The following is a 16,143-nucleotide window of genomic DNA, read 5'->3' as shown; positions in this document are numbered from 1 at the left end:
CTCCCTGATTTCTGCATGTCAGGAGCTTGGGTGTATCACCTCATGAATGAAGCATAATTACCTTTAGATAAGTTTCATGATGATGCCAAATTTCTTGGACTTCTTTGAAACACATTTCTCTTAAAAATCCCTATGGTCTTGCAATTCATGTCAAAGTCATTTATGGGCCATTTTGAAGTCAGGGATTCTGCTTAAATTGTTCCTTGAAATGAAATCAGCATGTCTACATTTTCTTATTAGCACTATTTTTATAGTTGTAGGAATTTTAAAGAGGTCTTCTGGGAAAAATAGACTTATTATCTCATTTCTATTATTAAATGGCCTTTAAAAGGCTATGAAGCAGCCCTATTATTAAATTTCAAATCAACCTAGTATCTTTAGCTTGATGAGAAGCAATTTCTATGCCATTTTCACAAAGCCAAGGACAATTTTTGAGGTATAAAATACCAAAGGAAGAAGACACACAGGTTTGGTTTTATAAGAAAAGAAATAGGACCTTTAACTTTTTTTGCTTAAATTTTCTACACTGTAAAACCGCCACCTACATTTTTACAATTGTCTCTTAGTACCAAAAATCAGGAAGCTTTTACTATACACAGTTAAGGGCTATTTATATCATAAAGTTACCTAATTTAAAGAGCAGGATAAAATGGGGATTTTTTTTAAAACAATGGGACAAATGTTACTAATCAGATTGTTACCTTAGAATTTTATTTTTATTGATTTTTTTATTTTTATTTTTTGTATATCTGCTCTCCCCTAAAGGAAAACAATCAATTGAAGCTAATTCTAACTAAATTTAAAGGAGTACCTCTGCTCTGGCCAGAAATGAACATGGTACTTTAAGTGTAGATCTTTCTTCATTAACTAAACTGAAAACAGGAAGTAAATCCCATGGTGTACATAGATCTGTCTACTATTTTTGTAGTAATTCATTGCAAGTGAAATTCAAAAATGAGGGGGCCAAAATAGATAACTGTTTTAGTACAATGATACTGATACCTGATAATTATCAAATAACAATTGCAAAATATTAGGACTTCCTGCAGCCTTGTATTGAGTTATAGGAGTACCTAACATATTTTGGAGATTAACCCCTCATCAGATATATGGTTTGCAAATAGTTTCTCCTATTCTCTTTGTTGCCTTTTTACATGATTGTTTGCTTAGAAGCTTTTTTTTTTTTAACTCTCACCCAAGGATATATTTTTGTTTGTTGTTTTTACTACTTTTAGAGAGAGAGAGGAAGGGACAGGGAGAGTGGGGGTGAGAGAGAGGGAGATGTGAGAGAGAGTAAGAAATTTGAAGTTTCATTGATTAAGAATCCTCTCTCTTTCAGCTCAGATTCATTCTTCCCTTCTTGCTGTGTAGGGTTGGAGAAACAACAAACTTTTTTGGATCCACTGAGTCTACAGGTTTTTAAAATTTTAATTTAATTAATTTTTTAAAAAATTTTCTAGAGAGAGGATGGGACCGGGAGAGAGAGCAGGAGAGAGACATCGATGGGTTGCCTCCCTCACGCCCCAAATGGAAATCAAATCTACAACCTGGGTATGTGACCTGACAGCGAATTGAACCCTCGACATTTTGGGGTACAGAATAATACTCCAGCTAACTGAGCCACCCAGTCAGGGCAGCTTTTTTTTTTTTTTAATTGAGTTAGGCTTAGTGGGACATATGTATGCAGTTTTTAGTTAGTTCTGTATATTGTTGGTGTTATTGGTCACCCACCCAGGTCTTAGCAGAAACTCATTACACTTCATTGCAGTGTCACGATGACTTTTTCTGCACTTAGTTTAAATTAACATAGGAATTGATTCTGTTCAGAAGATTGGATCTCAGTACCACTTTCTTTTTCAGACTGAAAAATTTATTTTTATGGAGAAATAAGCAAAAGTTAAAATATCACCTTTCTTTGCTTAATTGGTGGGATTACTTCATATAGAAACAATAATCATAGATAACACTGAATGCTTATCACTTTTAACTACTTTCAGCTCCATTTTCTAGCTTAGAAAACTGAGACTTAGGTTAAATATTTTTCCCAGTGCCACACAACTTCCAGGTGGCAGAGCTGAGATCCAAAGCCAAGGACTAAAGTTACCATCAGTCACTTAAACCAATGGCTCTCCATCCTTGAGGCAAAAGTCTGAAGACATTGGGTATAAGGTCTTTGGGTCTTAAGACAAAGAAGGTAACTTCTCTAGTCCTAAGATTTCTTGTCAGATAAATGAAGGTAGACTAAAATTTACAGTTGGTGACTTTTGGTGATCTCATGACCATTTGAGAAAGCTGCGACCCCTTTCCAGGAAGTAGAACAGATGCACTCATAATTTGTACATGGTCACGGACACCTGAAACTCTTTTCTTAGGTCTAGGCTAACATCCCCTGGAGAAAGAAAATCTTTAAATTTCACAGAAGTCTAATATTCTGTTATTTTAAGATAAGCTGACTTCTACTTTATTAGCGACTTTTTTTTAAAGGGCAGCAGATTATCACCCTAACAATCTATGAAATGATTGACCAGTATTTGCTTTATTGATGTGCTGATTTGGGTTGCATTCTGTTTTTTCGTGACCTTGAGTTTTGAAGACTTTTTTTTACTAAGAATGATATTACAGCTGCATTTAGATTGAACCACTATGGAAAATTTATGGTGTTTACCTGAAGCTAATAAAATAAGTTATGTTTTCCCTGTAAATGAAACCTGAGAAACAGCCAATGTGTCAATACTAAAATCAATGTGAAAAGGATCTACTGTGAAATTAGGTTTCTCAAATAAAATGTAGTTTAACAAGAGGGCATTCACTTTATCTTCCTTCTTATGGGGATACTTTGCATTAGAAATAAAAATTATGGCATGTTTTGAAGCCATAAACTTAATATGTATGAAATTTGATGCCTTTCAAGATCAAAGGATTGAGTTTCAATTTAAATGTATGGATATTTTGTGTAAAAAAACAAAGTATCTTGCTGGAAAATAGATTAAGAGACATTTTGTGTATTCTTTCTATGTCACCTAAGGAAACTGCAAAAGCATGCATTAAAAATTGTGTAAGATTTAGTATACACAGGCAGAAACTAGTCTATATAGATTTTCAAAAAATGCACTGGTACTGTTCTGGCCTTGAACCAAAATGCTTCTTTTCCCCATAAATTTTGGTGAAAAGATTCATTATTGTTGAATTTCAATATGATTGCTAATTAAGTGATGCAAAGCTCAATAAAGTAAAATACACAAAAGACCAATTAGCATGTTATCTCAGTAAGTATACAGAAGAATGAGAGAACATACTGTTCTGCACAGTAGCATATAATTAAGATGTAGTGATAAATCAAGGATATATTATAACTTGTGTAGGCGCACAGGTGGCTTTTAGAAAGATAGATTAGCTCCTCTTGCCCCCTTGAGATGCAAGTTCATAGTTATTCCTGCAAAATTAAACAGAATATTGTCTCAAGACCCGACATTGTGTATGCTTCAGTGCAAGCAGCATGCTGGAGAGAAATGTTTGCAAAATGTTCATCTCCTTGTCCATTCCTGTTCCAGACGCTCTCTATGATGTTATCACTGTGGGAGCCCCAGCTGCCCATTTTCAGGGATTTAAGAATGGTGGTCTTCGGAAACTACTCCACAGATTTGAAACGGAAAGAAGAAAGTAAGTGATGCATTAATGATGTTATTTTCCCTTTGGAGAAGTTTAAAATAAAGAAACTTGGTCCACCACAATGAATAGATCTTGCATCTCAAACTATATAGTAACTTAAAGCTGTTGAATTTCCAAAAAATACTTGAACAGAAATGAAATTAGAATAAATTAAATGCCTGAGTGTGTTGCTTATTGAGTGCTGGCAGAAAATTTGGCCATCTCTTTACTAGAATGGGAATGGGAGTGAAATATAGGTTTCTGCCCATGGTTTCTACTGGGCATGACCTCCCTGCTGTACCATCCTTCAAGCTGGGGAGAGACACTGCTATTTATGTGCTATTCACCCCTAGAATAGGCAGGTATGGTTAAAAGTTTTCTTTCTGTTGGGCTATCCTTTTATTAGTCATTTGGTTTTTCTTGGGTTCTATTTTTAGTTGGTATTTTGCTACCTCAATAGTGTCTCTCTAATATACAAGTTAGGATATATAGTAGTCAAGAAAAAAAAAAAAAGACCCATAGAACTCACTGTCATTGCATGTCATTCCCTAGAAACTGAGGCTCCCAGCCAATCTTCCTTCTTTGCTCTTAGGGTCTTCTGATTAATGACTTCTATGTTTTGACTAGAGTATTTTTTATGATTAACAGGGGATGGAAAATAGATTGTGTTTACTCCCTTTTGTTTGGACCTGGACATCTCTACCTTGAGAATTCACTTAATTTATTTGTTTTTCTCAATCCAATTTTAAAGTGCCTGACACAATTGGAAGACTGAAAACTGTCCCCAGGGCACATAGGATCTAGTTGAACATATAGAGCATCAGTATGTGAAGCATGGAACCTCACCATAGAATTTCATAAAACATCACTGTGTGCTCCTGGCAAAGGCAAATGTTGAGCTGGGTGGTTAGACTCTGAGTAAAGTATCTTGTTTTAAATATCCTCATAATTACCTGAATTATTCAGTATTTTTCACTTTTCACTGGAATGTTTATACACATATAAACACGCGCACACACACACACAGCTCTAAGATTGAATTTAAAATAAAAGAGAGAAGTGTGTCCAATACTTATAAACATTGACTTGCTTTAGGTTTTTTTTAATGTGTTATAGATCCTATTGTTTTATGGATAACTTTATTGATAAATACAATGAAATTTTTTTAAAGTAAAAAAAATAACAGGTGTAGATCTTAAAAGTACTCTCCATAGGTGAGTGGTAAGAGATAAATATGGCTTGCTGAGGCAATACACAGTAAGAGCTGACCTGAGTAAAAACATGCCTAAAGTGATACCATAGTATGCAAATTATTTTTCTGCAGGTTTTTTCAGCCACAAATATTGCATTTGTTCATCAAAAGCAATAATGGAGAAGTCAATGTGACTGTATGAAATGAGTAACTTACATGTGAAGAAATCACATTAAGTGAAGGAAATTTTCTTTTCCTCTTTTTTCTTTTGATACCCTACCCCAAATAGCCAAGTCTTTTAGGCCAGTTTTTTGTGTTTTGTTTTTTTTCCTTAGGGGAACTACCACAGACTTTGTACTTTTTCACCTTCATCTATTTTCTTCTCAGTTAAGTCAATGAGATATTGTCACCTGAGTACAGTAACTGATGTGTCTGTTTCTTAGTAATCTATTGTTTGATGAGTGCATTGACCACGTATTGAAAAGGATTTTAGCATAAGAAAGCCTCACTTGCTTGTAGTATTCATATAATGTAATTCAGGTCACATAAAAATATACTTTAAAAGCTACAAGATAATTAATTAGGCAGATTGATGTTTTAAAGTACAAATATCTGAGCTCTTTACTCCCCTGCTCAGAACTCTTCATGGAGTTCAGTGTCATCCACTGGGCACTCAAAGCCTTGTGAACTCACCCCACCGGCTTCCTGCCTTCATCACCCCCTTCTCCCTGTAAGTGCTTCTTAAGTGTTATAAAGCTGTTTCCTTAATGGACTTCACATTGTCCCAGCTCTTTCCTTTTCCTCACTCTGTTTTCTCACCAGAAATTCTTCTGTTCTCATCTCCACACTATTTGTATTTCTCTCTGTCAAAATCATATACATAATCCTATTCAAAATTTTACATCTGATCGATCCTAAGATTTTACCCTCTCCATTATGTCTTCCTGATTTCTCAAGTTGATTTGACTTTTTGTTCTAATATTTTATTTTTACTTCCCTTATAACCTTACTAGGTCACAGTTACAGTGTATTAGGTTTGTTCTTGTTTGATAATTCCTTAACACTCTGTGATGTCTTTGGGTAAGAGATGATGTGCTCTTGAACTGTGGGTATTCTGGAATGCTCCAGAGTACTTAGTATACAAGCATCCCATAGATCAAATGCAACAGGCACTGGAATTCACCTATGAATCAGGTACAGTCCCTGATTTAAAGTGCTGAAAACTCTAGTGAGAGATAAAATTTCACAAATAATCATAATACAGTAAGATCAATAGAGACAATGGGGATTTTCAATGTTGGCTTCACATGAGAATCACCTTTGGAGATTTAAAAACATTTTATGAATGCCTCAATTATTGCCTGAGACAAATGAAGTGAGAGTCCAGGAAATGACACCCAGGTATTGGTAAGTTTTAAAAGCTGCCCAGGTGGGTCTAATGTGTAGCTAGGACTGAGAACCATTGACATAGATGTAAGTGAATAGTACTGGGAGAGGACAGATAAAGGGTGTGAAGAACAGAAAGAGGAATAGTTGACACAGATGAGTTGAACTTGAAAAATGTATACAACCTCAATTGGTATGTATCAGGAGCAAAGGAAATCTAAATAAGGGAACATTCGTTGAAATGAAGAAAAGTATTACAACTTGCTTATTAGAAAATTTTGTTTAAAAAATCCCAAATTCATTAAACAGTTGCAAAATGGAACAAAAGATGGGAATAAAGCTATAAGAATTTTGATCTGGGAAAATCTGGACCCTTGTAACACCCAAACAAATAAAATCAAGCATATTATAGAGGTTTTCATGCTGTAGACATGAGATTTTTCTAGGAGCACCAAAACTATAATTACAAGTATATTTTATTTAAAGACCAGGGTGTTTATAACCCATGTATTTACGTATCATATCAAATATTTACATGTTCCTAGAGGCAGTGATTTACCTATGACACCATTTGAAAGAGCGTGGAGTTCTTCCTCAAAATATGAATCAATTATTTACTTTTGGTATTATTTAAAAGAAAGGTAAAAATTACCACAACACTTGTTTTGCCTGCTTTGATGATTTCTAATTTCAGCAGGAACTTCAGATTCAGCCAGAATTTTCACTGAGTAGGATCACGACCTGAAACCATAGCTCTTTCATTAGGATAAAGAGACACCTCATGAAAACCAAAACCCTTTGTAAAGACAAAAGAAAAAAACAAAAAGCCAATGAGGGACGGTGTTAACCCCTTCTTGAGAATATTAATTTCCTATGACCTCGCTGTTCATTTGGAATGAACTCAGAACTAACTCCCTGCAAAGGATCTTAACGTCTGTCACATGCCTGTCTTAAATATCTACCCTGGTTTGTCCACCTGCCTCACCCCTGATCTGTTCCAGATGACCGTAATCAACATTTACTACCGCACAATTTCAAATGGAAGAGAGCAAATAATCATTTGGAAAGTCATAAGGAAAACAAATTAAATATTACTAAGAGAAATATTGTAGGCTGTCCTTGAACTTACAACAACTTGAATCTGTACTAGAATTTGGGGATATTTTCTGAAGGAAAGTGAAACAATTATACAAACTATTAAACAAACCAGTCTTACTTTTTATGATCCTGGCAAAAACCCTGAGGAACATTCTCTTTACTTCCATAAGGAGAAACAAGTGTTTCCTCACTCTCTATTATAAATAGGAGACTTCTTAGATAAAAGGGGAAATACTGCATTGGGGAGCTCTCAGTTGCTTAAGGTATATCCAGCATCCAATAAACCAGAAATGAGAGAACTGGAAGCAAAACCTTTTAAATATATTCTTCTGACAGAACCACTAACCATTGTTTAATGTGGGGCAACAAAACAAATGAACATTTTTTGTTAGTAGTGGAGAGCTGAGACCTCTAAGCAAAGCCGTTGGAAGAGTTGTGAAAACGCTTCCCTTGTCAGCAGACTAGGCAGTTGTTACAAAAATATTTCTTTGAAAACTTTATTTTCACACCTAAGACTGAAAGTGCTTTGTTTTTATGAAAGAGAATGAGTGATTCAGATATATTTAACAAAAGCAATAAGGCTGTATCCATAATTTGCTTTAGGAAACCAATCATTTTTTTCTACTTTGAAACTCTCTGACTCTGGACTGATCTCTCCTCAGAAACCCAGCAGAGTAGCTATACTGAGATCATATCTTATATCTTTTAAGTAGAACTATTATTTTTTAATAATGTCTTTTTAATAAATACTTTCTACTGCTAATTTTCCAATTTTGCAAATATGTCTATTGGAAAATGTAGAAAAATCCAAAGAAAGAGATTAGAATCACCCATAATCTTCAACAATGCGGTTACTGGCGGTATACGGGTGTGGTCTCTTCTAGTTTGATTTTCCACTTACAATCTATGTTTTTATTTTTTTCTGTTGTAAATTCAAAAATTCCAAATGGCTTAAAATGACTAATTCGTCAAAGTATACAGGGTGGGGCAAAAGTAGGTTTACAGTTCTTCCTATGGGTAATAATATAATAATTAATAAATAAAAGTACAAGAATAAACTGTGTTTTGTATACTCACAACTGTAAACCCACTTTTGCCCCTCTGTGTATAAATCGAATGCTCTCCATTTAAAAATATCTATGTTTTCGTGGTTCTTTGGAAGTCATGTGTAAGACACCAAAACTTTTCATGAAAGTATCAGTCTTATAGGTTATAGCTAAAATTCATGTCCCATCCCCACTCAAATACATTTTCTTTCCTTTTAAAAAACACACACTTTATATCACCAAAAAAAAAGTGTTACACAGGCCCTATGGCAATAAGAATAAGTCTGAATAAAATCCTAGCCAGTCCTTTCTTTTTTCTTTTGAACTGTGTCCAATATGTCATTTTCAAGGAGATGGAAATTTGAATCTTTGTGTAGATTACAATTTGGTCCCTTGGGGGCTTATTTTTTTCTTTCTCTGAGTCAGTTACTCTGCAGACACTCTTAGATCTCAGTTCAGTTCACATTTCAGCAAATACACAGCAAGGGCTGCCGATACGGTGTACAGGCCGGTGTTCTCCATGTGCGCGTCCCTGCATGCAGCTCCCTGCACACAACATCGGATCTTCAGAGATGGGCTTTCTCTCATGCATCTATAACGTGGAGTATGGAGAGAATCAATTTTTTAAAAGAAATAGTCACGTTGAGACTTGGGCACACTGTACAAACTAAATGATGGGGCTTTCAAAGCATTAAACTAAGAGGAATGGAAGGATTTTTGCTGAGTTGCATATGATCCTAAATGAATTTGTGATGCGGCTTTTCTCTTTCATTTTCTTTTTAACTATACAAGTAAAATGTGCTCATAACACACAAATTCAAAGAATAAAGAAGCATGTAAAGTGAAAAGCCTCCCTTCTCATTCTGTCTCCCTAGAAAAAACCAATTGGAGCAGCTTAATGCCTTTCCCTGTGCAGTTTCTTCTAGGCATCCAACTATTGGAGTTTTCAGTGGTTATGACTCCTTTTAAAAAAAAAGCTTTTTATTGATTTTTAGAGAGAGGGGTGGGGGAGGGGGAGAAACATCAATGTGAGAGAGAAATATCGATTGGCTGCCTCCACACAAGCCCAGACCAGGGCCAGGGATAGAGCCTGCAATGGAGGTAAGTGCTCTTGGCCAGAATCGAACCTGGGACCCTTCAGTCCGCAGGCCGCTGCTTTAACTGCTGAGCCAAACCAGCTAAGGACCACACATTCTTGAGCACAGTGTTTTAGACAGCATCTCTGGGTTAAGCTCAGTTTGGCTTATGAGGTCCAGACTCATTTACAACCATCTAGCCAGACAGCTCCCCAGTAATGGTATCATCCGAATACTTCAGAGTCAACATATGAAGTCATCACTCACCCTCTTACCTCAAATTTCTCTTGAGGATTCCTTTTATTAATAAAAGTCACCACCATTCACCCAGATGTTCAACTTAGACACTAGAAATTCTTGATTACTTGTCTTCCCTTGCTTCCACTTCCAAGAAAAATCAGTTCTGTCAATTCTAGCTTCTTATTCCTCAAGAAGTCATTCATTTCAATAATGAATTATGGCTTAGGATAAACCTAACTCATAGAATCACCATCTTTTAAATGTCTACAGGCAAATTCCTTAATCAAGCTGGCTCTCATCCAATCCATTTTTCTCATCTAGTTGGTGGTGTAATATTTCTAAAAGGCAAGTACGGCCTTGTGACTTCATAATTTTAAACATTTCTTAGCTGCCTCTTGCCTGGAGTATAAAGTCCAAGGTACCTATTATATGCATGTGTATTCTGGCCCTGCTTTTTTCTCTAGCTTCCTCTCGCACCAACCAAACTGAACTTCCTTACTTTCAATTCTGCCTGCAAGCTTTCTCTGGCTCCTTGATTAGACCATGTCTGCTTTCTAATCATCTATCTTCCCCTGTAGATTGTGTGTACTGTGAGGGGAGGGACTGTTTCTGTCTAGTGTTCTCCAGTATCCCCAGGAGCATAGAGGCATTTGTGGAAAATGCCTTGTAGGGGTTTAAAAACAGTCATTTGTCAGGTACTAAAATGTTAGTGTTTGCTTGCACCTAAGGAGGAAGGGAAAATATACTTTTATGTGTTTATACTTCTATCACAAAGAAAGTGATAATTTTTATAAAAATAGACAACCTAAGGCCTTGGTTGGGTAGCTCAGTTGGTCAAAGTGTCGTCCCGATATGCCAAGATTGCAGGTTTCAGTCTTGGGTCAGGGCGCATACAAGAGCAACCAATGAATGCATAAATAAGTGGAACAACAAATCGATGTTTCTCGTACTCTATCTCCCTTCCTCTCTCTCTTTCTCTCTCTCTCTCTCTCTCTCAAATCAATTTAAAAAATAGCCTACCTAAAATCTGATTCAATATTGGTAATGCAATGGTGATTTTAACACTTAAATGTTGACGACATTCTTCCAATCACCTACACAAAAGCTTATGTAGCAAGTTATGATCTGAGCTTAGGCAAGAAACTGTTTATAGTGTGACTGTTCAGAATTCTTAGAAATGAAATCTTTCATTTTAAGAAAATGACTTTAATTATAAATTAAAATAAGTTTGCTAAAAGACCTAGAATTTATAGTGATGATAAATTTGGTGACAAGAACAGCGTATAAAAATAAAGCACATAATCAATCTTAATTGTGGGATTTCAAAAGGCACTGAACTTCTCACCCATCAGTTTCCTTATTTTCACTAGAGATATAGCTGATTTCTCTTGAAATCATTACATTTTAGAAAGAGGGGTTAAAATCTTTAGATTTTGCCTAGCCGGTGGCTCAGTGGTTGAGCATCGGCCTATGAACCAGGAGGTCACGGTTCGATTCCTGATCAGGCGCATGGTTGCTGGTTCGATCGCTGTTGGGGGATATTCAGGAGGCAGCCAATCAATGACTCTCTCATCATTGATGTTTCTATCTCTCTCCCTCTCCCTTCCTCTCTCTAAAAAGTCATCTACAAGTAAATGTTCAGAAAATTTAAAAGTATTGTCTTTTTAAAAAGTTTATTTATTTCTTTATTCACCCTCACCCAAAGATATATTTTTATTGATTTTTAGAAAGAGAGGAAGGTGGGAGAGAGAGAAGGCGATTGAGAGAGGGTGATTGAGAGAGAAGGAGATTGAGAGGATGTAAGACTGGGAAGGGGACTGGACACTTGTTTGCTATATCAGGTCCTGGCAGTTCATCCCATAGGCTATGTAGACTCATTGACAGGTTTTTGTCTGAGGATTAACATGATCAGATTTGCATTTTGAGTGACAGTGTGGCGAGAACTTAAGAAGGGGAAACAAACTATTATAACAGTGATGGCGAGAGGAAATGCTGACTACTAAGTTAAAGAAGATGTTTAGGAAACTTTATAGGATTTGAGTGCAACTGGACAAGGACTTGAGGGAGACTGGGCAAGGCTGAAGGAGTCTTAGGTTTCTGTTTTCTATAACTGGGTAAATGCCAAGATCGCTGGGAAAAGGAGTACAGGACATAAACCACTTATTTTCATTGCTTAGTTAATCAAGTCAGTTGTCTGTGTTCAAAATAACAGGAAGTCTTGGGAAACAAGAAAATCATTCTGTGCTTTTTTCTCAGTAAAGGATGTTTTAAATGTTGGAAGTAACAGGGAATCTCAGAGATCACAAATTCCCCTATTTATTTTATCGATGAGAATATTGAGGTCCACAACTTGAATCACCCATACTGATACTGACAGCTCCAGAGGCAGAAAATTAGACTTCCCTCCCTCTTGGATTCTTCCCTGCTAATTCACCCTGACGCAATCAGTAGACATTCAACCCCATAACACATGCTCTTAATAAAGGACCAGTGTTAGTTCTAACTAATAGTAGTTACAGATGGCCTTTCTAGGAATTGACTCTGCTACCCACCATATAGAAAATTTTAAAAGTTGCTCCATTCAATTTTTCTGGGGCTTTTATGAGAATATAATTTTAAAAGTAAATTACTTTATCTGTTCTATTAAAATAAAACATGAATCCATGTGGCGATTTACACTCAGATCAGTTACTAGTTTAATCCGCTTAAAATTGCTGTGTACAGTAGTCAGTAAAGATATTTCTGGAACTGTAGCCTTATTGGTTCTCTATATAGTCTTTCCAAATACACCTCAGGGAAACCATTTCTTTAGGGGCATACCTACAATAAAAATAATAAAAGAAAAAAAGTAAATTTTTCAAAGATGTTTATTGATTCTATTCATAATGGTAAAATATTAGAAACAACTTGAATGAACGGATAAGCAAACTATTCTGCATCACTAAAGTAGAACGCTATGCAGTCATTTCAGTTCGGATGTGGATTATGAGGTGTGTAGGGATGAATATATAAAGTGTACCAGAAAGAATACATGAAATTAAACATATCTGTGAATGTTCTCCGAAGGATAATATGTTTATTTTGAGTGGAACAAATAGATACAGACAGAGTTCTGTATTTTTTTAGGATAGTTTTGTTCTCTACCTCTTTTTTATCCAGTTGTAGAATAAGAGAAATGTCTTCGTAAAACCCTTTTGGCACTTCTAGCAACTATGGGAAACTAGGTAACGTGAAAAAGAAATCTCCAACTACAAATACCTAGAAAAGGTGGCTGCAATGTGACGTCCTTTTACATTACTTTTAAATGATTGTCTGCGCTGGGCATGTAAGGAGCTATAGTGCTGAAGTTACTAAGCAAGTCCTGGAACTACGGCTTCCCTGAAGGATCCGTGCACACAGAGAGAATACAGAGCCTTAGCTTCGCAAGCTCTTGTGGGAAGACGCTGAGGCAAAAACGTTCCTCCCTTCTTCTCCTCTGCTGCCAGCCGCTGGCTGTGGCACTTAGAGGACGGGCATTACCACACGCACCCACTGCCCATCTTGCTGGCTACCTCTGGCCTTTCGCTTTCCTCAGTGCACTGACCACGTAGCAGTCACAAAATATTTGTTGAGAGCGGTTTACTGTGAGATGACTTTCAAATTCTTTCTCTAGTCTAAGCTGTGTTATGAAATGGAATCATACATCTTCCCTAATGAGTTTTGTCTTAATAAGCAGGTGAGAACTTTGAAAATTATATTTTAATATTTATTGGCTGAACCTCGCGTTACATTACTAAATAGAAGATGTTTCCTGCGTTAGTTTCCGTATAACTTTTCCAAATTTGAAATAGGTCAATACCATGTTCATGAGGCTGTAAAATATAATTAAGAGGTCAAACAATGTAATAATAGGGACCTGGTTTTAAACCCTGGTTTTACCATCAATGCTAGTTGTGGGATCCATGCCAAGTTACATAACCCACCAGACTTCAATTTCCGTATCGGTATAATGGAATAGTATTTGTTCTTCAGAGAATTGTTGTTAAGATGAAATACAGTAATCCCTGGAAATGATTTAGCATGACACTAAGCCCTTTAGCACAGACCCAAAAAGTATTAGCTATCAAAATGTGAGAAAGAAGGAAAGGAGGAAGGAAAAGATGGAGGAAGGAGAGAGAGGGATTCAAGTTATTAGTCTTAATTCTACAGTGTAAATTATTGGCTTTATTAAAGATCCTCCAAAAAATATCATCAGCTTTAACATGGAAAAAAATAAAATGACTACTAAATATGCCTTTTGTTTTTCCGTATTCTTATCCCAGAATTATAATCTCCAGCACTATAATATCAAATGCCGGGAACATTCATTTTTGTTTTCCCCCAGACTTATTGAGGTATAATTGACAAATAAAAAGGTTATATACTCAAGGTGGCATAACTTGATGCTTTGATATATGTATACGTTGTGAAATAATCAGACAAATTAAACTATTGGCGCACGTAGTTACCATTTTCTTTATTTTTTGTGGTGAGAACACTTAAGATCCACCCTCTTAGCAAATTTCAAGCATATGATGCAAATTTCAAGTATTGTTAACTGTAGCCACCATGCCTTACATTAGATCCCCAGAACTTACATATCTTACGTAACTTAAACTTTGTACTCCTTAATCAATATCTCCCAACTTTTTTACTGCCCCCATCCCCTGGCAACCGCCATTCCATTCTCTGCTTTTGTAGTATTATAATTTTCATGCCATACAACTGACCTATTTAAAGTGCACAATTCAGTGATCTTTTAGTAAATTTATAGAATTGTGCAGTCATCATCACAATCCAATTTTATAACATTTCCATCACCCCAAAAGGCCTCTTATGCCCATTTTCAGTCAGGGGAACATTTGCCTTTACAGTGTATTCTGGAATGGTTTCTATTGTTGTAACTTATCTTGCTCTATACTTTGATAGGCACATGAATGGGTAAGGTCCAGGTTGGAGGTGAGATATATTTCAGATGGGAGCAATTGGAAGACCTGGTTTGGGTGTTCCTCCATCATACCTTCCTAGAGGAGTGGGCATGAAAATACCAGTAACCAAACTAAGAGAAACAGAACTGAGCAGCCTCTTGGAAGTTGACAAAGGAAATAAGGGCAAGTGAACTCAGGGATAAATGGGTGTAGGCAATGGCAGGAACTGAAAACATATTAGGCTTTGTTTATTTAAAGGTCATATCATTGTGCCTGGGAAACTGTTTTAGGGCAAACATAGGGCTAAGGAAAGAATATACACAGATAAGAGGTCTTATTGGTCAAGAAATTGCAGATTAGCCAGATCAGCATCAACCTATGATCCAGATCTGGGTTCAATTTCCAGTCAGGGCACACACCTGGGTTTCAGCCTCAGTTCCAAGTAGGGGGCATGCAGGAGGCAGCTGATCAATGACTCATCATTGATGTTTTTATCTCTCTTCCTCTTTCTTCCTCTCTCTGAAATCAATAAAGATATATTAAAAAAAAAAAAAAGAAATTGTAGATAAGAGCTTGCAGACTAAAAAGTGGGATATTAGTAGCCACTGTGATCAGAGCCAATAGGCAAATTTCTTTTGAGGGCAAAGTGAACCAAAATGAATTTTAGTTTTTTCCCTCCTAATTGATGTCGCCTGTCACAGAGGCAATAAATGGCAGAACCAAGCCTTGTCCAAAAATGCTGGTTCTAAAATTAACATGAAAATCAATATTTTTAAATAAGTAGTTTCAAAGATAAACATCAATTTAAGCTTAGATCATGTAACTCACTTAATTATATGAATGAAATCCATAGGAGGTAAATAAAACAAATACCGTAGTCCTCTGGTTCTTTTCTCTAAGCCATACTTCTAGGGGGAAAAAAAAGGAAAAGCTGCATGGGGAAAAGCAGAGAGGTTTGGGTGAATTTTTTCCCCTTCTACAATTTTCTGAAGCACATTGTCAAACCTTGTGAAGCTAGAAGGGCGTATTCAAATGCCATGAGGTGTACATTTTCATTTATTATCCACATGATTTTTCTTCTCAGTTAAAACTAAGAGCATGTCAATCCTTCCCTCTTGATTCAAAGGATCATTTTTTGTTTGTTTTTTGTTTTTTTACAAGTAGTACTTGAGTTGGGAAAAAATAAGCGGAATTAGTCCTCAGAATTTTGTCTGGAGATTTAGCCCTGCCACGGTAGCAGAAGCACGTCACTGTAGGCTAGTTTTCTCTATGCTCATCTGCCCAGGCTCTTCCTCCCCCATCACTCCCTCCCCTTTCATCCTTGCCTGTTCATCATCTGTCCCCTGTATTTCTCCATGACTCCATTTACCAAAGTACTAGCTTGTTTGAACAAACGGGCTCAGGAGTGGAGGAAGCAGCGGTGTGGGGGTGGAAAGACACAGATAAATGGCAGAATGATCCCCACAATGTGGGGTATGGGCAGGGAACTAGGGAAAAACTGCTTTACTTTG

The 16,143-nt window shown here is 36.4% G+C and overlaps 1 protein-coding gene across 5 annotated transcripts in view; it reads left to right on the top strand.

Moving 5' to 3' along the window:
- Positions 1-16,143, top strand: part of INPP4B (inositol polyphosphate-4-phosphatase type II B) — a 531,720-nt gene that overhangs the window by 410,538 nt on the left and 105,039 nt on the right. For all 5 annotated transcript variants that reach the window (XM_087816497.1, XM_087816494.1, XM_016206930.2 and 2 more), the window contains one exon: positions 3,552-3,660. In XM_087816497.1, coding sequence (XP_087672623.1) covers positions 3,552-3,660 — 109 coding nt within the window. The remainder of the gene's footprint in view (positions 1-3,551; positions 3,661-16,143) is intronic.

The sequence above is a fragment of the Miniopterus natalensis genome, chromosome 4, assembly GCF_054644295.1.
Source record: "Miniopterus natalensis isolate mMinNat1 chromosome 4, mMinNat1.hap1, whole genome shotgun sequence".
NCBI lineage: Eukaryota > Metazoa > Chordata > Mammalia > Chiroptera > Miniopteridae > Miniopterus > Miniopterus natalensis.
This window is presented reverse-complemented; position numbering and strand designations above follow the sequence as displayed.